The sequence below is a fragment of the Centroberyx affinis genome, unplaced genomic scaffold (assembly GCF_046629955.1).
Source record: "Centroberyx affinis isolate AG114_WGS23_722 - 3 ecotype Tasmania unplaced genomic scaffold, CSIRO-AGI_Caff_v1 ptg006586l_1, whole genome shotgun sequence".
In the NCBI taxonomy this organism is placed as follows: domain Eukaryota; kingdom Metazoa; phylum Chordata; class Actinopteri; order Beryciformes; family Berycidae; genus Centroberyx; species Centroberyx affinis.
The window spans coordinates 111,987-139,011 of NW_027283338.1; the positions used below are offsets into that span (position 1 = coordinate 111,987).

The following is a 27,025-nucleotide window of genomic DNA, read 5'->3' on the forward strand; positions in this document are numbered from 1 at the left end:
GATGAGAAAATATCAAATTTTTTCTTACTTTCCAACCTCTTGGAAATCCTGTAAATTGTATCAATAGGCCTGGGAAAAAGATTAAAATACCAGTACAGGTTTCAAAACTTTCCATGACCCAAAAATGTTATTCCTCCTGGTTTGTTAATGTTATTTTTCAGCTCAGAAAAGTTGGAAAGCGGTAAAAAGTTTGGTTTCCATTCTTAGTTTTCAACAAACAAGTGAAAGCTGGTGTTTGTTCACAAATCTTCAAGTTTATTGTCTTTCCATCCCGGGACCAACAGCTCTGGTTACAAAATCTGACCCCCTCCTCTCCATAATGACATGCATAACAAACAGATAATGAAGAGTAGATGTGCATTAAACCCTGTGCTTACAGCTGCAGCATGCAGTTTAAGGACATGACTTAGCTGGGAATGACACACACAGCGGCTTTCAAAGCACTGCAGTGGAAAGAAAAGATAAATACAAAAACATGAGATTACATGCATGTGTCTGAACAACCGTCACATTCAGGACTGACTTCAGCTTGACAGAAGAAAAGAAAAAAAAAAAAAATACAACTGTTTTCCTTTCTATGTAGCTTCTCCTTGACCTTCCTCAGAATGCCTGAGAGGTCAAAGGTCAAGCTACGAGGAGGAAGAGGCAGCTGTATGGATTGTGGACACTGTGGCACTTGGTGGCCCCCTGCTGGTTGCGGGAACACATTGCATTCCTCTTTGGGTGGTAGTGGTTGAGTGTGTGTGTGTGTGTTTGTGTGTGTGTGTACGTGTGTGTGTGTGTGTGTGTCCTACGCTATGGCCACAGCAAACACACTGACCACACAGTACATGGTGCGGCTTTCCCATCTCACGGTGCAGTTTCCTGTGCAGAAACAAAACAACACAAGCATTAGAAGAGAACCAGTACACTCTGTGGAATAGAATAGAATAGAATAGATAGAATTTCCCCAGAAACTAATAATAGCTTCCCTGCATTTCAATATCTATATGGAAGTATAGAATATATAATGGAAGTTCACTGTGCTGTGCAGCGTTTTTAGATTTTTTGAATTTCTGGGTCATTGAAATATAATACAGTGAAACATGATTTGCCTGTTAAAAACTAGACTACAGCACAGATGGCCCCGCCCACAATCGTCCCAGACAAGGCGACACCTCGGCCGAGCTGCTCTCAGTGTGACCGGGCAGTAGGGGCGTAGGTGCTTACCGTCCATGGCGGTGTCCCAGTAGCAGGAGTTGGCCGTGTGGAGGCCGGCGCCGCTTTTCTGCATCACAGCACAGGTCACTGTACAGGGAACAGACACAGTTCACACTGCAGCACACAGGACTACAGGAGGCAAACACATTTTACATGCCATCACAAAGACAAACACGCACAGATAATCAGATAAGCTTACGATCACACCTACAGTTTGTTTTCTTTGGTCCGAACCAGAGTGGAAAAGTTGATTTTGCTGCATTTTTGAATTTGGTTTGTTTAGGTTCACACTCTCCAGTTACACGTGAACCAGGGCTTGTAAACAAAAGCCACATGACTCACAAGCAGCTTGTTTATTGGACAGAGTTTTGGAAACCTGTCATCCTGCCAGGTTAGAGAGTCAAAACAAATCTGATTCCAGTGCCTTTAGCTCAGCATGAAATGTAAGCATCTGAGCATCAGTCCAGACTTCGTTTTGTTCTGCTAGGCTTTCCAAGCATGAGGAACTGCTGGCTATCAGATGTCAACATCAGTCTCCTTCTACCCATAATCCCTTGTGTTTTGTGGTGGTTTCCTGTAGTTGGTTGGATTACGTTCTCACGCATAACGAGCCGCACCGCAGTTCTCTTGTTAGAGGATTCAGACTCACTAATGGAACTTTTTTTCCTAAAAGTAAAAGCTTCAAAGACAACTTCCTAAGCAAGATGTGCTCAATCCCTGGCATAAAAATAAAGTTAAATGTCAGATAAAATCTTCTGTGAATACATTGTCTATATGCTGAAAAAGATCCCTGAGACACACACACACACACACACACACACACACACACACACACACACACACACACAAACATAACATACCAATGTACTTGTAATGCTTCCCCTGTTTGACCAGCTGTGTGAGGGAAAGCTCCACAATACTTGCTGTCCATTTGTTCACCAGACTTTGGCTGTAGTCGACTCCACCTATGACGTTCTCAATACACTGAGACACACACACACACACACACACACACACACACACACACACACACACACACACAGAGCATCAGATAACAGTGCAGTATTATTTACAGTCATGTGGTAGTCACTGGTTGCTGCATCACCCAAGGGGATTGGATCACAGAGCAAAACACTTCACAGAGTATTCCCATAAAAGCTGCTGGAGAATAGAGTAGAACAGAATGCAATAGAACACAACAGAATAGAAGACAGTTTTATCAAGTCATTTTTTTTATCCCCCTTTCTTTAACTTCCAACTTCTCTGAGGAAATGAAGAGTTTAATTCCAAAATAAGCTGTCCAACATTTGAAAAAAATTTGAAGTCCTTGGTTTTGTTTTGTTTTACACTATTTCACATCACATTCAAATGATGATATTGTTATTATTGTCAGTGTTTGCTAACAAAGTGAACTATTTCTGCAGAGTTGTAAGTGTATAATCATATATATTTGGCTGATACGTTACCTCCTTGACAGTGTTTTCTGCTTCCTCGGGGTTGAATGAGCCCTGCAAATGGGAAACAACAAACAGACGAGTCCATTAAAGTTTCCCACAACTCAAACACCTTACTGTTAGCTAAAATAGCTTTCTCTACAGGCTCTAGCTAAATGGTTTGAATCAAAGCTGTAATGCAATGGTACAACAGCATGAGTCGATGTTTAAAACACAGTAATCCTATAATACATTTTAGACAAAATTGTAAGTCTCTAAAGGAATATTATAGTGATCTTATAGGAGATAAGGATAACATTATATATGATAAGGTCACTATAGACCCCACATTAAGTATCACAGACACACTTTAGTCCCTGGAGTATTATAGGAATATCACTGATGCCACAGGAGATACAAACACCATTAAATACGGTAAAGTCACAATAAACCCAGATTGAGTACCACAGACTCACTATAAATCCCTGTAGGAATAGACATTAATATTATAGTGAATTTTCTCCCTGGCAGACAGCGTTATAATCACTCATATCCCAAAAAATTATGCTAACATAGGAGTGGCTAGCTAGCTAGCTAACTAGCATTGTTGTTATTATTAAGGTGATAAATCAAAGACAGTCAGTTCAGGGTCAAACCTCGTTGGCATGATGATATTCCTCCATCCTTGCTGTCCACCGCCGGTACAAGCTGGGAGTTTTTAGGTCTTAGTTTTCCAGTAGAAAAAATAAATAAAAACAACCGACTTGCTGTTTGGAAAAATACTGTCATGCACTGAATTTCCTGCTGGTTGTCAAACGGCGTCAACGACCGCTAGCAAAGAGGAAACACAAGCAGAGGAGCCAGGCTTTCAGCTAGCTGCTGCCACCTGCCGGTAGGAGACACCTTTCTTTTTAAATGGATTGGAATGGAAATCTGGAATATTAAACGAACTTAAACGCTTATTACTTCAACGAGCGTTACTGTGTGAAACCATGCCATGTTTATCAGAGGTGGAAAGTAACTAAGTACATTTACTCGAATACTGTACTTAAGTACAATTTTGAGGTACTTGTACCTTACTTGAGTATTACCATTTTATGCTACTTTATACTTCTACTCCACTACATTTCAGAGGGAAATATTGCACTTTTTACTCCACTACCTTTATTTGATAACTTAAGTTACTAGTTACTTTGCAGATTCAGATTATTAATACAAAATATAATCAACTAATAAATTGTGATGTATTATTATAGATTACTGTAAGCTACCCAGCAGTATATAAAGTAGTGGAAATCAGCCCCACCTTTTCCAGCTGCAACATTAAAGTGATGCTTACACATTAATGCATCAATAATTATAATTCTATAATATAATATATACTGTATTATTATGAAATGGACCATTCTGCATAATGAGTACTTTTACTTTTGTTGCTTTAAGTACATTTTGATGCTAATACTTTTGTATTTTTACTTAAGTAACATTTTGAATGCAGGACTTTTACTTGTAACAGAGTATTCTTATACTGTGGTATTTCTACTTTTACTTAAGTAAAAGATCTGAGTACTTCTTCCACCACTGATGTTTATAACCGCTACACGTCACTTTGACCAAGTAAATTTGGGGCAAAAACCAATTCAAAGTCTCAAAGTCAATTAAACACTTTCCAAATAGATGAAACCATGGCTTAATTACTATGTAAGAAAACCAAATTCACAGTCATAATTCCTAGTAAGTATACAATTAAACTTACTGGGTTATTGCTAAAATAAATCTTTAGGCGTATTCCCATGATGTCACATGCGTTTCCTACCAATATGGCACTTTACAATACACACAGCTCATTGGCTGTGTTTGTCATTTGACTGTAATCACCTGTTGATTTATTACAGTCGCCTGTTATTTTCCTACCAAGATGGCTGTGTGGTGATGTAAGAGAATACTACGAATACTTACAAGATGTTTCTTGAATTCATGGGTAACAGAGAAGGTGTTTAGAAGAAAGTGGAGCCTAATTTCTAACAATTATGCTGTTATACTATGATGTAGTTACTTGAACTGATGAGAACTACCAGAGGTGATTAAAGTAATTCAGCTGTGCAGCTTTCTAATGATTAAATAGCTACCTAGTAAATCCCCAGGAGACTGTAAAATGAATGGTTCGGGTTATCTGCAGGTTTCAGAAAGCCAGATTTAAGCCTGTTTAAGACCCTGCTACCTGGAACTGATTTAAAAACCAACATTAAGAAACAAAGTTAGCAAAACAAGCCTATTTCCCATTTAACATACACAGCTAATGAAAGTTGTGAAACTATAAATGGACACTTTAAGAGAATAGACAACATTGTTATGGGACATTAAGTCCAATTGTGTAGTAAAGCAGATACAATGGGGAAAAAAACATGTTTTGTATACTAAAACTATTCTGTATTAATCTAAGAGTTGACTTGAGGCACACAGACACACTGCATGGTGAAAAAACATAACACCTGAGGGACATTTTAATACTGTCTTCTTTCTCTACTTCTAAGGTCTTAAATGTAGATCATTTAAGGCTTTTTAAGGATCTGCAGACACCTGAAGATGATGAAAAACCAACAACTGAAATGTTCAACTTCTGTACTTTAAAAATAGAGGACAGGATGCAAGTTTTTTTTTGTTTTTTTTTAAAGCGCAGGAGCTGAAATCACTCAGCCTACACCCTGATAGCCTATTAAGAGAAGAACCTGTGGACTGACAACTTCACTATAAAGTTCACCAGCTTTATATCAGGCAGGGATGTCCTAGATAATGCCTGACTATTAATCCAAGTATTCAAACAACTCTTGCAATGTAAAAAAAAAAAAAGAAGATCAAACAGGAGGTGAAAAGCTTTATATCAAAACTCTTTACTGGTATCACAAAAATCCAAATCATAAAAAAACGTAGGAGAGTCATTTAAATGAGATTATCATATCAATATATAAAATTGATGTGTTTCCTTGAAAAACTTACAGATTACATTACAAAGTGCAAATGTGCTTTAGGATATTTTCACAATAAATAATTATATTTACATCCTCACAGTTTGAAAAGTCACTCACACACACACACACACACCTTGAGGCTCAGCTACAGGCTAGGAAAAAATGTGCCACACAACCACACATCTATAATTCAACAAACCCTAAAATCAAAAACTAATCGTTACCCACAGCAACATGGCGATATTGATAATACATTGGTTAGGGAGAGGAGGAGGAGGAGGGGGGTCAATAAATAAGTCTAGGTCACTTGTGAAGAGATAGTGGTTAAAGTGTAGTGGTTGATTTGAAGCTGCACTGGGCAACTTCGCACGCTGGTTGCCCCAAAATGACTGCGAGAGGAAAAGTGAACTTCAGTACCCAGAAATCCTGCGCAGTGAGGTCAGTGAACGTCTCACAGCTCGCTCGTGTTCACCAAGCCGGCCGCTCTGTGCTGCTTTATACCAAAGAAAGAAACCAAGAGAGACGAGAGAGGAGAAGATCTAACGGCTGGTGAGTCCAGCTTTCTCTGCTGGTTTTGGAAGTTTTGATCCGTCACTTTCTGTGGGAGGAGAAGAGTCCAGACCTGACATCAGAATTTCATTTTGGCAATTAGGGCAAATCTACAGCGTCTCAATTAGTGTGGATGGGACGCTCTTCTATTTGCAGCCCCACTTTGTGATTTAGGCTGATAAGACGGGTCGGGTGTATCTTTATTTATAAAAATGTTGCCTAGTGCAGCTTTAACACAAGGCACAGAGGAGCTGGACTGGATACTGCACACCACTGAACTACATAAAGTACTGCACATGTTCCCGTCATCCCCGAGGGGAACTGTTAATGAACCTTTGAACACTCTCGCTTTACTTGTTGCGGGCCACCCCACCCCGGGGTGTTGTTCCCGGGAGTCACAGTAAGGTGCAGGTGCCAGAGCGAGGCCCCCTGGCGCCCGGTCCGCCCCTGTTTGCCTCCGGGCCGGCGGTCACGGCAGTCGCGGAGGGAGGCTCCCCCCCCCGGACGGCTGAGTCCCCGCCGCCGGTGCCCTCCGCCGGGGCTCGGTCCCTCTGCTCCGCCGGCTTGGATCGGGAGGAGGACAGCCGCCCGAACAGAGAGAGCTGGAGAGAGGAGGACATGGGAGAGATTGGCGGAGGAAGAGAAAAATCCATCCTCAGACATTTACACTGTTATATATCATCAATCTGTTCAATTAATTTAGTTATTTTGTGTTGAAGTGTTGTAATTTACGTTTTTTGGTGAACCCACTTTCCCTCAAACTTGCTTCATCTGCTTCTACTGCAGTTAGTGATTTACTACATTTCCCAGAATGCCTTTCGAGAACCCCCAAGAGAACGGGTGTGAACTTGTCGCATTCAGCTGTGGGTTATATAAATGTCGGTGAGAGAGAGTGATAGTGATAGCGACAGTGGGGCGAGAGTTTGTCCAGTCGATAAAAAGTGAGAGTCGCCCCAATCTGTCTTGTCACCGCATTGCATTCTGGTCTCTCTCCTGCTCCTGTGGGTGGAGAAATTGGTCTCTCTCCCTCTTCTACGATGGATTTCTCCCTGTATGATTGTTGAACGTCTCTTGGTGCAAAAATGGCAGCTCTAGAAAGAAGAAGCCCTCGCTCTTTGATTCTGAGGGACTTCTGGAAAACCCAGGTTTGTTCCTATTCTCCTGAAAGAAAATAAAAAACATCCTCTTACCCTCTTGCTGGAGCCTGATTGGCCCTTTGAGTTGTTGTTTGCCGTCCCATTGGCCGGTTTGATGCTGTCGTCCGTCTTTTCTTCAGTTACGGCGTCCGGCCCCTCCGTGATTTCAGCTGCTGTTGATGGCAGACCGTGCAATTCAGTGTTTAATGTTTCCCTCATTGATGGCAACCAAAACAAACTTTCACCTTTTGTTTTGTTTTTTAATCTCTCTTTCTCACTTTTATCTGTGTTTTATCATTAATCGATGCCTATAAATAATGTGTGAATCTTTCTATATTCAGACATGCAGCTGAACAGGTTGAATCGAAAGGTCTTCCAACAAATTTCACCTTTCTGCTCTCCGTCAGGTACAGACTCTTCTTTCAGCTCTTCAGCCTTCTGGAAACATCAGACCTCACATGTTAGCAGTGCACATAATGTTTACCATCAATACAAAAAAACAATGTAGATGAAAGGTTTGGAAGTGTATTTACGGGACTCTCAGACTCCTCCGCCGGTTTCTCTGTCGAGTCGTCCAAACTTTGCGAGGACCGTCCCTCCGTCTCGGCAGATGTATCGTTCTCTGCCTCATTCTCCTCCTCCTCCTCTTCCTCCACCTCTTCATTGTCCTCCTCCTCTTCTTCTTCCTCTTCTTCCTCCTCATCTTTACTCCATGTCTGAGCACTCAAATCCTGACAAAACAAAGACTGAATTTGAGACATAACAAATGTGCAAAGTAAATGCATTTTATGTCCAACAATATAAAACTAGACAAAACTAAAAGTGGGATGAAATAATTCCACTTTTAACAATGCAGTTTGAGTTGTTTCAGGAATTTTATAGATATGTACTCTACTAGTATCAAGAAAATTCTTGAAATTATCTCACCCCATTGCAAGATTTTTTTTAACCTCTTTTCAGAAAGATATGATTTTAAAACTCAATACTAAATGCCTTGCTAAGATGGATATTTTTGCAGTGTAATAACTTAATTATGGGCATGATATCTAACTCTACCAGGTAAGATGAGGTAGCAGAGGGATCTACAGAGAAAGCTATAGAGGGTTTGGGCTCAATTTACTTCCAAGCCAACCAATTCAGGAAGCCGATTTCTTTCAAAAACCAAAAACTAACAGAGGGATGAGATTTGAACAAAGGAGGAGGAGGCAGGGCATGGTGGCAGAAAAGCATTAAAAAACAATAGGACAGGATGAGAAATGCTGTGTGAAAAGATGCCAGCAAAAACATGAAAAGATCATGACAACAGGCTACTTGTCAAAATGGCTGGTAGAGGAAGACAAGAGTCAAGATTTATCAGAAGGTGCTGATGGCCTTTTTCCCGCCCTGATCCCTCTTAAAAAGATTTACACTTCCCTTCTTGAATAAATAACAGAGAATGACCGCTCTATCATAAGTCTTGAATAAAGAAAGTAAATTGACAACCCATCCTGATCTATTACTATATTGCTACATGTGAGTTATTACTATACTACTACACTACAGTGTTATTACTACAACTGGGAGGGATAGGAAGGGATTGCAAGGATTACAGACACAAAGAGGATGACGTGATGGGAGGAAGAAAACAAGCCCCACCTGCTCCTGGAAATGAAATCTCTGTAGTCCTTTGAGACATGCTTGTGATAAAGGGCTGTATGAATAAATTAACTTGACTTAAATACTCAATAACCCGGGCGAATGGAAGAGGAAAAAGCTCATCCTTTGCTGTCATTATCAACATTTAGGCAAATGTAATGAAAAATACTAATGTTCATTGTCAGCCTGCCACCCAGCTGCGTGTGTTGTATTGAATTCATTTCTGAGAGTTATCCTGCTTTGCAAGAACACACAAAAACTTCAAATCCAACAAAAATTATTTATTACAAAACACAAAAATAAATAAAAACAAACGTTAATCATCTCACGAAGAGAAATTAGAAAGAAGAAAGAAAGACAGAAAAAAAAGAAAGAAGATATCATGATCATTACTTGTAATTAATGTAAATCTTCAACTGCCACAGATTAAGGCAACCTGAACCTTAAAACACCTTAAAGTCAGATCAGGGTTTAGCTCCATTGCACCGGTACCTGTGCCTGTACCTGTACCTGTACCTGTGCCTGTACCTGTGCCTGTACCTGTACCTGTACCTGTACCTGTACCTGTACCTGTGCCTGTACCTGTGCCTGTACCTGTACCTGTACCTGTGCCTGTACCTGTGCCTGTACCTGTACCTGTACCTGTACCTGTGCCTGTACCTGTACCTGTACCTGTACCTGTGCCTGTACCTGTACTGGTACTGGTCATATCATGATGAAAATATCAAAATTCACCATGCACTTTTGCTATTTTTCCAGAAAAACATGAGTTTTAGTCAAAATTAAGCCTGTAAAAATTGTAAATTATTGACAAATGATGGGACAGTATCAGCACCCTTTGGAAAACTGATCACTTGTGTGCACTGCCTGCCTAATGCTGTAGCCGGTACCAGATATTAACTTCGCCAGCACAAAACACAATGGAAAAACATCCTGTACTGTGCCAGTGTGAGCATGGCATGATACACCTGGGTTGTGGGGGAAAACACACAAGTCTTTGGCCCAAATATGCCCATTTTGTAGTTGCCAAGTAAAGAAGTAAACAAAGCCTTTTAAAGCAAAACTTAAGCTGGTTTTTCTATCAGTTGAGAAATTGCTGATTCCGCTTTACACACAGCTGCAACTATTTAAACAGCACAAGAGCTGGCAAAACTCCCCCTGTACTGTGGTGGGTAAATTAGGCAATTTACATAAAACCCAAAGGCAAGGATGGAAATGCAAAAGAAGTTCTGAATAAAATATTATAAAAGATTTTGACATGAAACTGCAAGAGAAACAGCGTAAAAAGCAACTTAGCTATGCATTCAATACACATGGAAATGAAATGCAGCAAAGCAAAAACAACCAAATAAATAAATAAATAAGATGATCTTAAATGAATATGACCAGAAAAGGCACTGTCTGTAATGGACAATAGAGGAAACGTTTTTTGAGCTTTTTATGTTATGTGGTGAATGTACAATGTACGTGGGTTTTCTGTGCTGGCCTTGAACAACTTAGTGGTAAAAATAAGTGGTATCATTTCTTGTATAACATATATATACAGTATATATATAGCTGGTATTATTTAAGATTGAGGTACTGAGGTAAAACATCATCCCAAAACTCCTCAGACTCCCCTGCAGCCTGGCCCTTCCCACCTGACCTCGGTTTACTTTTAGCCACAGATTTACTACTCTGCCTTTTGATTTCAGCGGTTTTCTTTCTCTTTTTGTCAACCTCTTCCTCCTCCTCCTCTTCCTCCTCCTCCTCTTCTTCTTCTTCTTCCTCTTCTTCTTCTCCACTCTCCTCCTCCTCCTCTTCATCTTTATCGTCAACCTCTTCCTCCTCAGCCTCTTCATCTCCCTCCTCCTCTTTTTCGCCTTCTTGCTCTTCCTCCTCCTCTTCTTCCTCTGCTTCTTCGTCTTCATTCCCTTCCGCCTCCTGCTCTTCCTCTTCACTCTTCTCCCCTTCCTCTACTTCTTCCTCCTCCTCCTCCTCCTCCTCCTCTTCAGCCTCCTCCTCTTCTTCTTCCTCTTCTTCACTTTCCTCCTCGTTTTCACTCTCTGCTTCCTCACTATTCTCTTCCTCTGCCTCCCCCTCATCTTCCTCCTCCTCCTCCTCAGCACTACTCTTCTTTTCATCTTCCTCCTCCTCCTCCTCTTCCTCCTCCTCCTCTTCACTCTCCACGTCACTCTCATCTCTCGCCTCCGAAGACTCTAAAGATTCACTTTCATCTTCCTCTTCCTCCCCTTCTAATTCCGCCTCCTCTTCCTCACCCTCCTCCTCCTCCTCCTCCTCAGACTCCCCTCCTTTGCTTTCTGTCTCGCTACTTGACGCTTCCTCGCTTTCTTCCTCCTCTTCCTCCTCCTCCTCCTCTATGTCACTTGCTTTGCTTTCGCTCTTATCCGTCTCCTCCTCGCTCTCTCCCTCGCTTCCCACCGTCCCGCTCGACTCCTCTTCCTCCTCCTCCTCCTCCTCCTCTACATCCTCTGCTCCGCTCTCATCTTTTCCCGTAGCCTCCAACTCGCTCTCCTCCCCCTCATCCATTTCTACCCCGCTTCTCTCCTCCTCTCCTTCGGTAACCTGCTCGTCTTCCTCCTCTTCCTCCGGCTGAAGAGTGTCGCTGTCTTCGTCGTCTTCTGTATCCTTCTCGATGCTGTGGCTCGATTCCTCCTCCTCCTCCTCCTCCTCCTCCTCACCCTCGCTTTCATCCCTGCTTTCTGCACTCGTCGTCGTCTTCCCTCCCTCGCTTTCATCCTCCTCCTCTTCCTCCTCCTGTTTGGCAGAGTCGCCGTTGCTACTCTCGGTCTCCTCTTTGCTTTCCTCGCCACTTTCATCCAGACTTTTTTCCTTCTCGTCCAGGCTCGCCGAACCCCCGTAGGAGCCACTATCCCCCTGTTCGGAGCTCTCCGGCGCCGGAATGATATTGATGCTAACGCCGCTTCTCTTGCCCGGCTTGGCGGCGTGGGATTCAGAGTCGGACTCTACGCTCCACAGGGACCGGGTTTTGGTCGCGCCGTCTTTCGAGGTGCCGCGGCGGGGGCGGGGGTGGCGCTCGGGGCTGGAGCTGTCGGACGGCGTGGGCGACGGCGAGCTGAGCTGGCTTCTGGACGCCACCTCTCTGATCAGCGCCGAGCCGGCTGCAAGAGAGGCGGCGCCGGTGAGCAGGCTGCGTGTCGGCGTTTCTGACGGCGTTTGTGTCGAAGATTTGGACTTTTTTTTGGACTGGGCCTCTTTTTTGGACTGAGCCTCTTTTTTGGACTGAGCCTCTTTTTTGGACTGAGCCTCTTTTTTGGATTCGGCCTCTTTTTTCGACTGAGCCTCTTTTTTGGACTGGGCCTCTTTTTTGGACTGAGCCTCTTTTTTGGACTGGGCCTCTTTTTTGGACTGAGCCTCTTTTTTGGACTGGGCCTCTTTTTTGGACTCGGCCTCTTTTTTCGACTGAGCCTCTTTTTTCGACTGAGCCTCTTTTTTGGACTGGGCCTCTTTTTTGGACTGGGCCTCTTTTTTCGACTCAGCCTCTTTTTTCGACTCAGCCTCTTTTTTGTTTTTCTCATTCTTTGATTTTTTGGGGTCTTTAGATAACACTATACTCTGTTTGGATTGGGACTTTTTTTTGGACCTCACGCTGCCCTCGGAAAGCGATCGAGGACTCCCTATACTCCTTTCATCCAGAGCATCACTTAGATCAAAGCCTGGCGAGTCTCTGCCACCATGTTTCTCTCGTGAGCCAACTCCTGCAAGTTTACTTTCCACAACTATCGGTTTGCTTTTCACCCTAACAGGCTTGGGCTCAGACTGCACTTGCTTAACTTTGACCTCTGGAGATTTAGAGCCGGCACCCAAAAGTGTCTTTTTGGCTTCTGAGCGTTTACCTTGGGTGGGGCTCTTTGTTTCCCCCAGTTTAGAGTCTGTTATCAGTTTTCCTCGTCCCTCCCTGCCAACCTCTATCAACTGGCTGTTCCCTTGGATTGGCCTGGGCCGCGGTTTGGACTTTTCTTTGCTAATGTCCCCTAAGCTTGGAGGCTTGCTTTTTGTAGCTCTACCCTTCGCAGCAGCAGGCTCCAACTCCTCCATTGCCATGATGAGGTTCTCCTTGCCGACTGCTTTGTTTTGGGAAGTGCCGGCCTGTGTCTTGTGCCGCGGGCTTTGTGTCGTAAGAGAACGGGCACTGTGGCTCTTCAAGAGTTCAGTGGGCAACGCCCGGCGGGGGGTGAGATCCCCCCTCTTATGGGACGGGGAGGTCGGGGAAAAACGCCCCGGCTTTTGGAGCTTTCTCTCCCTTCTTTGGTTCTCTTTCTCGTTCTCCCCTTTAATTGCCTTACCATGCTTACCCTTCCTCTATCCCAGGCACAAGAAAGCAGGAAGAGGATGAAAAAGAGGCATGCATTAGAGTGGAAAAGAGACATGCAGAAAACTGGACCAAAGTAGTAAAAGTGGTAAAAGAGAGACGAGAAACAAAAAAAGTAATGCATGACTGAATAATGGAGAAAGACAGAGCGACAGGTGGATAGATGGCTAGGTGTGAATCATCACGGCTGCTGTTAATTTGATAAATCTATCCATTAGCCTATGAAATGGGTACAAATAAGTGTATAACTGAAAAAAACAGCAGTGATGTGGCTGAGTTACCTTCTGAACTGGGGACAGCATGAGTGTCTTATCACTGGGGTCCATCTTCATCATATGTGTCTGTCAGGAAAAAAATTAAGATGAACAATGTCAAATTCCAAATTGATTTCTGACATTCAGCAAATAAATTTGCACTGAAGAGAGGGAAAGTCATACTATACCAAAATCCACCCTAACTCATAATTTCTATAATAATGGGTGGAAATTACTTTAATCTCAGAAGTAGAAGAATTCATTTCAACACTCAATATTTGTGCATTATATGAGATATTAGATTACCTCTCATTCTTTAAACTCTATAGATTCCCAAAGGAGAATTAATCTTTTTCTCTTGCTGCCCTCCCACATTTTGTGAGAGAAAGTGTCAGAACGAAACTCTTCAATTTCTTCCCTCCCTTGCACGTCAGAGCAGACGGCAGATTCATTTGTCTCTTACCATGTTGAGGAAATCTGTGGTTTCTCCCAGGCCTTTAACACTGTCGGTGTCAGTCAGGCTCTCCACAGTGCTGTCTGTCTCGCTCTGTGCTTGCTCTGCCGAGTTACAAAACAGTTACATTTTAGTCCAGTCAGTTTCAGTCGTACGGCGATTTTTTTTCCAGATTCAATGTGTATTTGGATTATACATCATACATAATTTCAGGGCAAGATGATGCTCTTTTTCAGAAAAATAAATCAAAAGAAGCATTTTACTCCCAGGGTGAGAAATTTGCCTTTTTATCCATCAGTGAAGGTGACGGAGAAAAGTGAAAGCCCCAGTGATTGATTAAAAATAGAAGCCCCCAGTCAAACTTAGCAGCCATTGCCCAAATTCACACTGCATTTTACTGGTAGTTTGTGTTACTTTCCCAAACCTAGTTGCCATGTATCCTTCCTATCTCTGCAACACAGTTAGTGGTACTGCTAACAATCAGCTAGCTCACATCGGCCATAGGACAGTAGCATGGTGTTGTGGTTACTAGTGGTGTGAATACTAAAATAACAGCATAAGAACAGGTAATGGTGTGAGTTTCTGAAGAAAATACTGAATGTCTGAACCCATAGTAGAGACCCTTTGAGATGGAAGTAGGAACTGGGGGGGGGGGGGGCATGTGGGTGGCAGGGTAGAGAGAAGGAAGGCAGACAAAAAAAGAAAAAGAAAAAACTCTGAAGACCTCTGAATAACAGGTCTACTGAAACAGGAAAATTAGCAAAAAAGTAATTAATGTGAAAATATATTCTTATATTTTTCTGAACTTTTTCTAGAAATTCCAATGGAAATCCAACTAGAAGTGTTTAAACTGCAAATGCTTGACTTTGCCAAGCATTTCAAAATCCCACTGTTTCCTCAGTGTGGAGGAAACATGAGGAGGAAGAGGAGGAGGAAGAGGTGGAGGCGGAGGAGGAGGTGAGGTAGGTACCCTTGTGGATTGACCCTGCGCTCCTGTGTTGGTGAGTGCCGTTGTGCACCTTTCTGTGGCCCAGCTCTGGTGGAGGCAGTCTGGGCGGGATGGTCTGGCTGGTGACGGGCAGCGGGGGGTTGAGGTAGCCGGGCGTCCTGGCTGGCAGGGTGCGGAACATGGCGCCAAACTGGTCCGGAGATCGCTCCTACAGGAAAGGACGGGGGGGTCGAATTAGCGAGGACTCGTATGCTAATGCACGAGTGTACACAAACCCATAAAAGGCGCATAGGGTGCACAAGATGAAAATACTAATACTAATATTAATACTAAATGCTCCAAAAAACCCATTTCAGAGATTGAAAAAATGATGAGAGATGAAAAAATAAGTCATTGCCATTTATATTTTTTTTTTTATATATTTTGACCAGAGTTACTTTTCTGCCATTCAAGTTTCAAGTTCAAGTTAGCTAATTTTTTTGGCTCCACCCACTGAGGTTTAACTCAACCAATGAGATTATTTCTGCCTCGCAGCTCTGCTTCCGAGAAATGCCTGCATAACTGCTAATATAGGAAAGTGTATTTACAACTAAATGGATAGTAATATATCAGCAATGAACAACAACATTTTTCAGAAACCTTTCAAGATCTCGAAATGATCGACTTCCTTTGTCGTACTTTTCCAGACTCTCTAAACCTGTATATGAACCCTGCCTCTATAAAGACCCTGGGTCCTCCGGGTCAGGTACCCACCCTCTCTCTCCTGCGAACCCTGGCGGAGAGGCTCCGCTGCAGGGTAGAGGAGTCAGCGGTGTCCCCTAGCAGCTCCCCGAAGGACTTCTCCAGGTAATCTTCTGTCACGTCGTCTTCCTCCAGGATCACCTCGCCGCAGCTCTGATCCCTCGGCCGCGCCAACACCACCATGTGACAGCCGCCGCACGGCGCCTGTAATTGTAGATTTGCACACAGAAGTATGTATTAGCATTAGTAACCATGCAAAGTTTAATATCAAAATAATGAGTAAATCTCTATCTTGATAAACCCAAAACATGCACATGTGCAACACCTACCGCTTGGACGTTATACTTGAGGAAGCGCGGACAAAGAGTTGGTTTAAACTGATTGGTGAAGTTTTCCTCTCCCAGGCCGAGTTTCCCGTGCCTCCCGTCTCCAAACGTGTAGAGCACACCGCTATCTGAAAAACCATGGCAACAACATGTCAATCAGTTTGACAGGTGGCATGGGGGGAGGTACTCAACTTTTATTGAACCGATAAATTTCCTGGGGACTCGTGGGCATTAGTGTGTGTGTGTGTGTGTGTGTGTGTGTGTGTACCTGTGATCACAGCCGTGTGGTTCTCTCCACAGGCCACATGGCAGACCCGTCCCTTCTTGAAGTGGTCGACGAGGCGGGGCAGCCGGGCCTCGAAGATGAACGTCCCGTGTCCCAGCTGGCCGAACTGTCCCAGGCCGAACGTGTAGATGTCATCCTCTGAAAGGGTAAGATGGAATAAATAAAGCATGTGGGGTTTTAAACAAAAGCCTATCTAATTTATTATTAACTTGAGTTAGGGCACGATCCATTGTGTTTAATTGTATGGTAATTACAAGTCACGATATTGAGATAGAAAAAGTGCAGTATAATCATTTGAACACCTCAAATTATCAAGGTGAACAAGCATGATAAAAGCTGCACTAGGCAAGAATTTTAACCGCCACTGTTGTGTGTGTGGCTGTACCTGTGAGGGCCACAGTGTGCCCGCCGCCGCAGGCCACCTGTGTCACCTTCTCCGTGATGCTCTTCACCAGCTGCGGCGCCCGGTGCCCGGCCAGCTGGTCGGTGCCCAGACCCAGTTTCCCGCTGTCACGCTCCCCGAACGTGTACAAAGCCCCGTCGACTGAGAACATACAGTGACAGGTTCACAGCATGAGCAGAGCAAGTAAGCTGGATGGAAACGTACCGAGGAAAAAACTATTTCCACAACAGGGTGGGACAGTCAACAGTGGCAAACGGTGGCTTTGGCTAGCAAGTGTGTCTACTCTAGCAGCCACTTTGACAAGTAACCAACAATCATTTGGATTTCTATTCTTGAAATCTAAATTCTCTATAGGAAAGTGAAAGCACTGTGTCTTGCAAAATAGTGAAAGTGGCTGGTGACTTTTCAAAATTACTTGCCACTGTGGCCTATAGGCTACCATAAAAAAAATAATTCCTTCCCGGTTCCCAAATTTACATTTTTAAATTTCAACTTTGAGTCTAACATTCTAATATTTATTTAAACCACAATCAAGGAAAAAGATAAAAAACTGACAATTGAAATACATCTTGTACCCTGTACTCACCTGTACAAAGAACCAAAAGAAAAAGAAAACCACTACAATTTATGAAATAAAGAGAGGACTTTTGCATCTTTTATTTACCCAAATGGAATGAATGAGGAATTTAATTTCATTTAGATGTTTTACGGTTCCTGACTGGGATTTTATGTCCTTAAGGAACCCTATGATGAAATACTGGCATCCAATTGGTCTATGGGCCCTGAGGTGGCCATGTGGGATGTCACTGAATATACTTACTGTTGAATATACAAGCAATTCTGTAACCCTGACAGAGGTTATTGCAGCCGAAATGTGTTGCTTTTTAATATCAAAGGTCTGTATATTGTTGTAGCTGAATCTGTTTTCCTGTTCTCACCTGTAACAAAGGCAGAGTGGTAGTAGCCGCAGGAGACCCAGGCCACGGGCCGGCCCATGGTGACCTGCTGGGGGGTCGTGGCGTGGCTCTCTTTACCCCGGCCGATCTGACCCTCGGTGTTGTCGCCCCACATGAACAGCTGACCGCTCTCTAACATCAGGCAGGGGCAGGATCAGGCAGTAAATGAAGCAAATCATTGAGTTTATCTTTCAATATTTCTAAAATATACAGGATCCACTCTCCAAGTGTTAGCATTTTCAAAGGAAAAATCAGTGAAGGAACTTTTGTATCAAACTGCACTTCCTGAGATTAAACCTCAACCCTGAACCTCACCGGTTAGAGCAGCAGACGTGTTCGAACCGGCAGCGAGCATTTTGATTGGTTTACGTGAACTGAAGAATTTGACCAGTTGGAAGGCCGTCCTCTCCTCGCAGTCGCCGAGGCCCAGCTGACCCTCGCTGTTCCCGCCTGTGGTGTACACGTTTCCCTGAGCTACACACACACACACACACACACACACACACACACACACACACACACACACACACACACACACACACAAACACACACAACTGATTGAGACAGAAGCCTCCCTTGTCCATACCACGTTAAAATAGATGTTATATTGGCACAAACAAAATGCATCCAAATCAAACAGTTACCTGTACAGATTATAGTGTGATTTCTTCCACAGGCCACAAGCTGCACTTTCTCAGACTTAAGAGCTGAAATTATAAGATGGAGATTTTAAAATGTAAATCTAAATACATCAGCACAAAGTTAACAACTGATTCCCTGCCTGAAAAATTCTGGTTATGAATATTCATGCTTTTCTCATAGATTTCATGCTAAAAAAAGATTGCACAACCCGCATCTAAACTATGTTTGACTGCTGGTGTGAGAAAAACATACTGTTGTTGCTTTTCATAAGTTATCTGTAATGCATTTTTGAGTTTTCAGTTCATATATTCACATTTAATACCAAAACTTAATTCATGTAGCTTAGTGCTTTTTGTGTATTTCACTGTAACAAATACAGTATTTCACCTTCAATACTTCCAAATACAAGCCACTTAACAAGTAATCAAACTAATATTAAGACTGGGAATGCTAGCAAACCCAGAACTAAACTGATCTCCACTGTAACTGCTACAAAAGAAACACTACAATATGCACTTCACTCCTTTCTATAGAAAACTACACTGTAATTAATTTATTTTACAGAAAAAAAGTCACTGATATGTTATTCCCACCACATAAGTGGACCATGCCATTTATATCAGCATATAGAGAGGAAAAACCTGATAACCAACCAGCAGTGTATCTCTCTGTCTCTGTCTCTGTCTGTCTCTCTCTCTCTAGATTAAACCAGATTATGGACCCTCCAGATTGGGATTACAGTAGTAACAAATCTGGGGCTTTCCTCTTTGGGGGGGGACTTCCACTTGTAAGACCCTGAAGGGTTTCCTCAACGAGGCAGAGCAACAGAAATATGGTAAAAAAGGTCCAAAACGGGGTTGGACAGCATTGATTATTGATTACAAAGACCTGACACACATAACATGCATATGGAAAAAGTGTGGTTTAAGTTTGTTTTCTCATTGACACCTGTGTATCTGTATGTAATGGGTTTATAATGTGTGCCAATTACTCAAGTATCATGAAACTCACTCACATAAATTGTCATGTCACCTGTCAATTCTAGTAAGGAAAAGAAAAAACAAAACATGTTTTTTCCGCATTATTACAGACTGATAAAAAGGGACACAGGGGAACAATATTATCCAGAAGTAAGTCATTTTCTCTCATTTTCTCTAATAATCACTGTCTTCAGTCGTGAGCAGATTGGGAAATTACCACCAGCTGCCTGCAAAAGGCTGCTAAGGTGAAAGGTATCCAACTGATTTGGAGGTCATATTCTGATCTAAAACTCTTGTTGGCTGGTAAAATGAATTAAATTTTAGTTTCCTGCCCTGCTGTAAGGGACATCTGCTCGGGCGAGGGATTCCCTCTTGACTCGTCTTCCAAGAGGCTGGAAGCAGCAGTCGGTGGCAGCACTTACAGGGAAGAAAGAGTTGGGGAATGGGAAAGAAAGAAAGCTATTTCAGGACCAACCTTTCACACAAGTGGGCTTGTTCACGCTGGATTTGGATCCCAAACCTAGTTGGCCCCAGTTGTTACTGCCAAACATGAAGAGTTTTCCATTTTCTGTGGAGACAAGCATTTGAAAGGCACAGTTGGTTTCTATTGTGCCTCAGACAGCGGGAGGATTTGGTTTAAAGCGACAGGTCATGTTGGCAGAGCTGGGTATCGCTTCCATACGTCAACATCGATAGTGGTTCTAAAATTCTTCTCTTTGGTAAAAGTAAGCACATTTTTAATGACATGTAGGCAGTTATTTCTGTCTAACATTCGCACTTTCCATCTGTTAGTCTGATCAGACTCACACTATATATAGTTAATTTCCTCAGTCCAAATGTCCATAAACTAGAAGAAAACTTAGTTCTCATTGTATGAATCAAATGTTTTGAAGCATTTCAACACCTTTCAATATATTTGGGTGTTTTAAAATCGATACTGATACAAAATGTAAACGCTGAGATATTGCCTCATAGCAAAGCTTTAGTAATAATCACGTAGTGAACATATGTGGTGAGGCTCTCACCTGTTACTAATGCTGTGTGTTCGTCCCCACAAGCAATTTTGAGGGGCACGTCATTTTTAAGCCAGAATTTACTGGGGATGTTGTCAGCAAATTTGCTCTTTCCAAATGTGAAAACCGCTCCCGATTCTGGAAGACAGAAAAGAAGTTTAAGGAACAGGCGACTGGTACTGAGCAAAGTCACATGAGCTGTTGACTATAGATTATAATGGAGATATATGAGGACTGACAAGCCGGGGGGGGGGGCAATATAATAATCTTTACTTATAGAGCACTTTCAAAACAAAGTTACTTCACAACCAAGAAAAATAAGAGAACAAATGACATAGCTCAATGAAAATCAAAGAAAAATCATATAAAACAGTAAAACACAGTCCCAGCCATTGGGGTGAAACAAGTTGAATAAGTAAACTACAGTCAAGGCAACACGGAAAAAACATTAATGAAAGCCAAAGATTACAGAAACGCCTAACAATAAAAGTAAGTTTGGAGAAGTGATTTAAAAGTCGTGCCACTAAAATCCACCACTTTCAGCCCAGTTTGAAGCCATTTGTAGAATAACAGTAAAGACTAAGAGCTGACCAAGTTAGGTGATAGAAACTAGTCAACTCCAACTGTAAAGTAGTTATTAGTTGGTTGGTTAATTACTATGTTATGTGGTATTATGTTTTGTCTACGTTTGTTGTTCACGTTATTTTCCTTTGAAGCTTCAGCTGCTGCTAGCGAGCAAGCTAAAGGCGAAGCTAACATGAACTACCTGGACTATTATCTGGCTATCTAATGTTTCTTTCGTCCGTTTAGAAAACATTTACGATAACTGGGCCGAATAAAGATGATCAGATTACTTGCATTACCTGGTATCTCGTCCTCTGTCTCCCCTGCCATCTCTCTGTGTGTGTGTTTAATCGGCTTTCCCTCCCAGCCGCTGTCGTCGTGGGCGTGTGTCTGCTTGTTTTCGTCCTTAACAACCCGGAAGTAAACAAAACTTCTCCTAGGCTACGAGGCGCACCACGTGACCGTTAAAGGCACAGGACGTTGTTTTGATCTGTTTTTCATGGCCTTTCACAGTAGAATTGACTGTTCTTCACAGTTTCATTTGAATTGGAATAAATGTGTGTGTCAATAAGGGGCAACTAATTAGTTTTACTTGGACCAATTCCTGATTTTGGGTGGAAAAGTGGGGGTCTAGCTCAGTGGTAGAGCATTTGACTGCAGATCAAGAGGTCCCAGGTTCAACTCCTGGTGCCCCCTGGATGTCATGTTCATTCTAATGTGAGTCTGGTTGAAAGAATATTTGTTTAAACTTTCAACAGCAGCATGTCACAGGTCTAGATCTTTGTATACCTCTGGTCTTCTGTCCTCCTCCTGCCATTTATTCCATCAGGCAATATGGCACACAACATACATGTATTTAGAATTCATTTTCAAAGAAATTATGTTGGAAATGTATTTGTCGTCATTTGAATCAATTTAGAATAAAAAAGGAAAGACATGTTAATAAGGAGGGAAAAATGTCTATAAAACTGATGAGCATGGGGGAAACCTGTTATGGTTTTCTTGTCCTGAAACTCCTGGTGCCCCCATGTCTTCTGAAACAACCTAAATGTATCATCAAAAACAGGAATCCCTTTTGTGAGCTGTTTGCCTGGGGGCTTTTATTTTGGAAAGAAAAAGACACCCAGAGAACTCCAGCATCCCAACAACAACCACTGACCACAGATCAGTTTGTGGTCTGGATGCTGATGGTTTCCTGGTGTCCCCTCACGGTCATGTTTGTTCCAGTTTAGGCTGGGACAAACTAATTTGATTGACTTTCAACAGCAGGTCTAGATCCTGATATTCCTCTGGTAGTGATTTCCCATGTTCAAACAGGGAATGTCACACAACATAAATGTATTTAGGATCCATTCTCTAAGAAATTATTTGGAAATTTCTTAGCCATCGTTTTGGGTCAGTGGAGGAAATGCAACAAATCATCAAATTTAGATTTAAAAAAAGCCAAGGGACTTCAATAAGAAACTGCTTTTAAAGCTGATGAGCATGGAGTGTTGCGGACTTGTTTCAGAAATGTTCCTGTGTTGTACAGTTAAGTCTTTTCCATGAGGGGGTATAGCTCAGTGGTAGAGCATTTGACTGCAGATCAAGAGGTCCCAGGTTCAACTCCTGGTGCCCCCTGGGAATTACATGGCTTCCCCATTGAACTAATACTGCAACAGGTGAGAAACCATCTCATAATCCAGAGGTTTCACTTTGTAAGTTTTGCCTGGACTGAACCTGTTGGATGCTGCTCAGTCAGTTATTTCGAGAAAATATCAGCACTGTGCTGTCGGCTAAATATTAATTTAAAAGTTTTCCAATTTCATTTAATAGAAATCTCTTCAGAAATGCAGCAAGTCGTGAAAATTAGAATAAAAGAAGGAAAGACATGTTAATAAGTTGTTAATTTCTGTCCTGAAACTGTCCTGAAGTCTCTGCTGATGTGTGATGTGCATGATCATGACTGATATGAGGGGGTATAGCTCAGTGGTAGAGCATTTGACTGCAGATCAAGAGGTCCCAGGTTCAACTCCTGGTGCCCCCTGGGAATTATATGGGTTCCTGTTCAACTGCGTATATCACAAATGCTAGATCATGATTCACCTGCTGAAGGCCTTTTTCTTTTGGAATGAAAAATACAATCAGAGGACTACAACATCCCAACAACAATTGACCGCAGATCAATTCGCCCCAGGTCTGGATCTGGTTTGATACTTTATTCTCTTGTTGGCCTCACGACTCAGCCTTCAAACTGAAAACCTTCATCATCAGAGGTTTGCTACAGTCTCTGTTCCTGCTCATGTCAGACCTGCAAGCCATTAGAAAACTTGCCTGCAGATCTGTTAAGTCACAGCTCTACATTCTGTTCATAACATTGTTTATCCTCTTCATTTCCCATTTACTATAACAGTAGACATTACACACAGGATAAATATAATTATGATCCACCTTCCATGAATTATTGTTGAAAATATACACCATTGTTGGTCAATGTAAGAAAAGCAACAGATCACATCAAGCTTAATTTAGAAGCCCAATGATTGCAAGGGAGATGCAGATGAAACCATGTGATGACCAGAAACCATCAGGATCCAGACCACAAACTGATCTGTGGTCAGTGGTTGTTGTTGGGATGCTGGAGTTCTCTGGGTGTCTTTTTCTTTCCAAAATAAAAGCCCCCAGGCAAACAGATCCCAAAAGGGATTCCTGTTTTTGATGATACATTTAGGTTGTTTCAGAAGCCATGTGATTCCCAGGGGGCACCAGGAGTTGAACCTGGGACCTCTTGATCTGCAGTCAAATGCTCTACCGCTGAGCTATACCCCCTTCGCCACAATACTATGGTTTCTGGTCGTCACATGGTTTCATCTGGAAAAAATGCAACACATGAAATTTAGAATAAAAAAGGAAAGACATGATAATAAGGAGGGAAAATGCCTCTAAAACTGATGAACACTACCTGTGGGGTATAGCTCAGTGGTAGAGCATTTGGTAAATGGACTGCATGTATATAGCGCTTTACATGCCTACATTCACACAACGATGGCAGCAAGCTACCACGCAGGGTTCTGGCGCAACCATCAGGAGCAATTTGGGGTTCAGTATCCTGCCTAAGGACACTTCAGCATGTGGACTGGAGGAGCCGGGGATCGATCTACCGACCTTCTGATTAGTGGACGACCCGCTCTATCTCCTGAGCCACAGCCACCCCTATTTAACTGTGGATCAAGAGGTCCCAGGTTCAACTCCTGGTGCCCCCTGGACATCATGTTTGATCCAGTTTAAGACTGAATGGCTAACGACAGAAAACCATGTAACTAGCAGAGGACATTTATTGTACTTCACAGGAGGCAACACAGGAAAGTTTCTAAAACAGGGCTGAAACACTCCATGCTCATCAGTTTTATGACATTTTCCTTCCTTTTTTATTCTAAATGTCATGACTTGTTGCATTTCTGAAGAGATTTCTATTAAATAAAATGGAAAAGGTTCAAATTAATATTTCTGCCAGAGCGCAGTGATGATACATTGTCCAACAACTGACTGAGCAGTGTCCAGCAGGTTCAGTCCAGTCAGAAATTACAAAGTGAAACCTCTGGATCATGACATGGTTTCCTACCGTTTGTGATATAAGTTTGACATGGAAGTCATGTGATTTCCAGGGGGCACCAGGAGTTGAACCTGGGACCTCTTGATCTGAGGACAGGTACAGTGTGCTGTACAACACAGGAGACAACACAGGAAGGTTTCTGAAACACTAAATGCTCATCAGTTTTATAGGCATTTTCCCTCATTAGTGAAATTTTACATGTTGCATATCTGACCCTGATCCACAATGACAGTGAATACATTTCCAAATAGGATCCATCCTCAAAGAAATGATGTTGGAAATGTATTCGGTGAAATGTGGGTCAGGGGCAGAAATCCAAATGAAATGTAGATAAAAAAAAAAAACACCTCAATAAGGAGGGAAATAAGATACCATAATATTGATGATCATGGAGCATTCCAGCCCTTTTTTCAGAAACCTTACTGTGATGTACAGCACACTGTACATATTTAACCATAAGGGGGTATAGCTCAGTGGTAGAGCATTTGACTGCAGATCAAGAGGTCCCAGGTTCAACTCCTGGTGCCCCCTGGATGATGTAATTGTTCCAATTTAGGCTGGAAAAACTAATTTAATTGACATTAAACAGCAGGTCAGGGTCTTTGTGGAGCAGCGTGCGGTGCGCTAAAGATCTCCCCGGGAGTCCATTGTCATTCCAGTCTGAAAGGTCTCTCTTGAAAAATCAGGAGCCGACAGAAACCCCTCTAAGTGCCTGAGATAATGCAGGAGTTGGGGGGGGGTGGAGGGACTGGGCTGCCATCATACCACAGCGGGGCAATTACATCAAATGATTGGCAGGGGCATAAATTAGTCTCTGGCTTCGTGACGGGGTCTGGGTTTAGTTTGCGCCTGGTGACATGTGCGCTCCCAGCAGCTAAGGTATCCCCTTTTCACCAGGCAGGAGAACCTCTGCAGCGCTCCTTTAAGCCCTCTGTAATTATTCCCTTTACTACCCCCGGTTTATTCCTCCGCCCCGATGCTCAGATGAAAGCAAATAAGTCCTTCCTGTCAGCGGTGGAAGTGGCAGAGTGAACCGATAGCGGAGGAGGCTGAGGCCATTGGTGTGAGAATGAATGGAAAACACCCAGAGTCTCACACACACACACACCAAAACATGAACTGCAACCGCAAACACACACTCATACAGACAAATAAACGCAGAGAAACATGGTTTTCTACCTGTCACACACACACACACACACACACACACACACACACACACACACACACACACACAAAATCACCATACAGATGCATAGTTTTCTATCTCACACTCACACACACACAGGGTTTGCATCCTCACACACAAAAACATGAATTGCTACCTCAAACACACTCACACAGGCGCATATACACACACACAAACATAATTTTCTACAGTGCCTCACACACACACACACACACACACATAGCCACAGATGTGTTCACCACCTGTGTGGGTTGTTTGGCCTCCTCATCCAGACCTCTCTGGTTTTACAGTATTTTACGATCGCTAGCAAGCGTTTTTCAATACTTATAATACTTTTCTAAACTCTTCACACACCAACTCACCTACAACACACAGTTGGCAAAACAGTTAATTTTATGCTCAAATCACATATTGTCAAGTAAACACCAACACTAATTTTCAAAATGCAAGAATACTTTGTCAAAATCAAATAATTCTTTCAAAACAGTAGCACATGTTTTCTTCCAACAGGAACATTTAGTCAATCATAGCACAATGACATACAAAATACTAACAGCAGATGGTATTACAGAAAATGCATTACTTAACATGTGTCAGTTCTACCCTTATACAATAGACAGTATATTGATAGTCAATTGTTTTTCGCACTGCAGTTTCTTTTGAAGTCACTCTACATTTTTCTTTTGTTGAGTGTAGTAAATGTAAGCATTTGTTGTCTTCTTTTTTGCAAACATTCTATATCAAAAGTGAATGACTCATCTTTACTGTACAGTATATGAAAAAGGAATAAGTGACAGAATTGCTGCAGTAAAGGCTTTAGTTGCAATAGGAAATTACTGCAAGCGATCAACAAAAATCTGCAATATAGCTGCTGGTTACAGGTGTGTAAAAATAAAATATACAAACAGAAAAAGGCACAGAAGAAAAAAAAATAAAAATACACAGTCCTTTTCTAATCTACCTTTTGGCTTCTTTCTCTCTCTTTCTGCTGCTCTATATTGTTCTGTGTCCACACAGTCCAAAGAGGTCCCCTTTTTATATGGTCATGCAACTGAAAGAACCTCAACACCTGGGTATGTCTCCAACTTAGACTGGTTGGTCTATTTGCATAACTTCAATCAGCTGTTTCTCAATAGCAATAAAAAAATATAGGACATATATTTGTGATTCAGTATACAATGTGAAGTGCTGTTCACTTCAACTTTAGCCTATAAGTTAGGTTTAGAACATGAGGTTATCTGTTCTGACATACAGTGTGCAAGCGTTTGTAAATTTGGCAGTAAAAATCCATAGTTTTGGTCTTGGTTGAGCTTGTGTGTAAAAGAAATTCAAGAGTTTTTAAAATGTGTTCACTGAATGCATTTTGTGTCAAAGGAACAAGAAATGTGTGAATGGTATGGCCCGCAACAGACCGATGTTGT

General features: G+C 42.3%; 2 protein-coding genes and 5 non-coding genes across 8 annotated transcripts; 4 read left to right on the plus strand and 3 right to left on the minus strand.

Annotated features, from left to right (window-relative positions):
* Positions 1–240: 240 nt before the first annotated feature.
* LOC139638819 (dynein light chain Tctex-type 3-like) lies at positions 241–3,433 on the minus strand. Its single transcript, XM_071512856.1, has 5 exons — positions 3,290–3,433; positions 2,667–2,708; positions 2,061–2,184; positions 1,210–1,287; positions 241–864 (listed from the first exon to the last, which is right to left on the minus strand). The coding sequence occupies exons 1-5, from the start codon at positions 3,314–3,316 to the stop codon at positions 791–793; spliced, it is 345 nt and encodes a 114-aa protein (XP_071368957.1). The 5' UTR covers positions 3,317–3,433; the 3' UTR covers positions 241–790.
* Positions 3,434–6,482: 3,049 nt separating this feature from the next.
* rpgrb (retinitis pigmentosa GTPase regulator b) lies at positions 6,483–21,193 on the minus strand. 2 transcript variants are annotated; one of them, XM_071512855.1, is made up of 17 exons: positions 21,123–21,193; positions 20,272–20,397; positions 19,722–19,814; positions 18,269–18,331; positions 17,940–18,098; positions 17,607–17,756; positions 16,651–16,809; positions 16,248–16,403; positions 15,983–16,107; positions 15,666–15,857; positions 14,934–15,120; positions 13,973–14,067; positions 13,537–13,596; positions 7,821–8,018; positions 7,677–7,722; positions 7,342–7,460; positions 6,483–6,753 (listed from the first exon to the last, which is right to left on the minus strand). In XM_071512855.1, exons 1-17 carry the CDS (start codon positions 21,151–21,153, stop codon positions 6,547–6,549), a joined length of 2,166 nt encoding a protein of 721 aa, XP_071368956.1. In that variant the 5' UTR covers positions 21,154–21,193; the 3' UTR covers positions 6,483–6,546. The 2 variants fall into 2 exon arrangements, with proteins under 2 accessions (XP_071368956.1, XP_071368955.1); XM_071512854.1 differs by having other exon boundaries at positions 7,677–7,725.
* A 254-nt stretch (positions 21,194–21,447) lies between these two features.
* trnac-gca (transfer RNA cysteine (anticodon GCA)) lies at positions 21,448–21,519 on the plus strand. The gene has a single exon. It is a non-coding gene; the product is annotated as a tRNA-Cys (tRNA).
* Positions 21,520–22,371: 852 nt separating this feature from the next.
* trnac-gca (transfer RNA cysteine (anticodon GCA)) lies at positions 22,372–22,443 on the plus strand. The gene has a single exon. It is a non-coding gene; the product is annotated as a tRNA-Cys (tRNA).
* A 334-nt stretch (positions 22,444–22,777) lies between these two features.
* Positions 22,778–22,849, plus strand: trnac-gca (transfer RNA cysteine (anticodon GCA)). The gene has a single exon. It is a non-coding gene; the product is annotated as a tRNA-Cys (tRNA).
* A 710-nt stretch (positions 22,850–23,559) lies between these two features.
* trnac-gca (transfer RNA cysteine (anticodon GCA)) lies at positions 23,560–23,631 on the minus strand. Its single transcript has one exon. It is a non-coding gene; the product is annotated as a tRNA-Cys (tRNA).
* A 1,243-nt stretch (positions 23,632–24,874) lies between these two features.
* On the plus strand, positions 24,875–24,946 carry trnac-gca (transfer RNA cysteine (anticodon GCA)). Its single transcript has one exon. It is a non-coding gene; the product is annotated as a tRNA-Cys (tRNA).
* Positions 24,947–27,025: the final 2,079 nt, after the last annotated feature.

Bases quoted from the DNA above. Each gene is read 5' to 3' on its own strand.
- LOC139638819 (XM_071512856.1), bottom strand. From the start codon at position 3,316: ATGGAGGAATATCATCATGCCAACGAG. The intron at 2,185-2,666 runs GTAACGTATCAG...TGTGTGTCTCAG, and splicing joins CAGAAAACACTGTCAAGGAG to TGTATTGAGAACGTCATAGG. The intron at 865-1,209 runs GTAAGCACCTAC...GTTTCTGCACAG, and splicing joins CTGGGACACCGCCATGGACG to GAAACTGCACCGTGAGATGG.
- rpgrb (XM_071512854.1), bottom strand. From the start codon at position 21,153: ATGGCAGGGGAGACAGAGGACGAGATACCAG. The intron at 16,810-17,606 runs GTGAGAACAGGA...GTATGTTCTCAG, and splicing joins CCACTCTGCCTTTGTTACAG to TCGACGGGGCTTTGTACACG. The intron at 15,121-15,665 runs GTGGGTACCTGA...CCTTTCCTGTAG, and splicing joins GGGTTCGCAGGAGAGAGAGG to GAGCGATCTCCGGACCAGTT.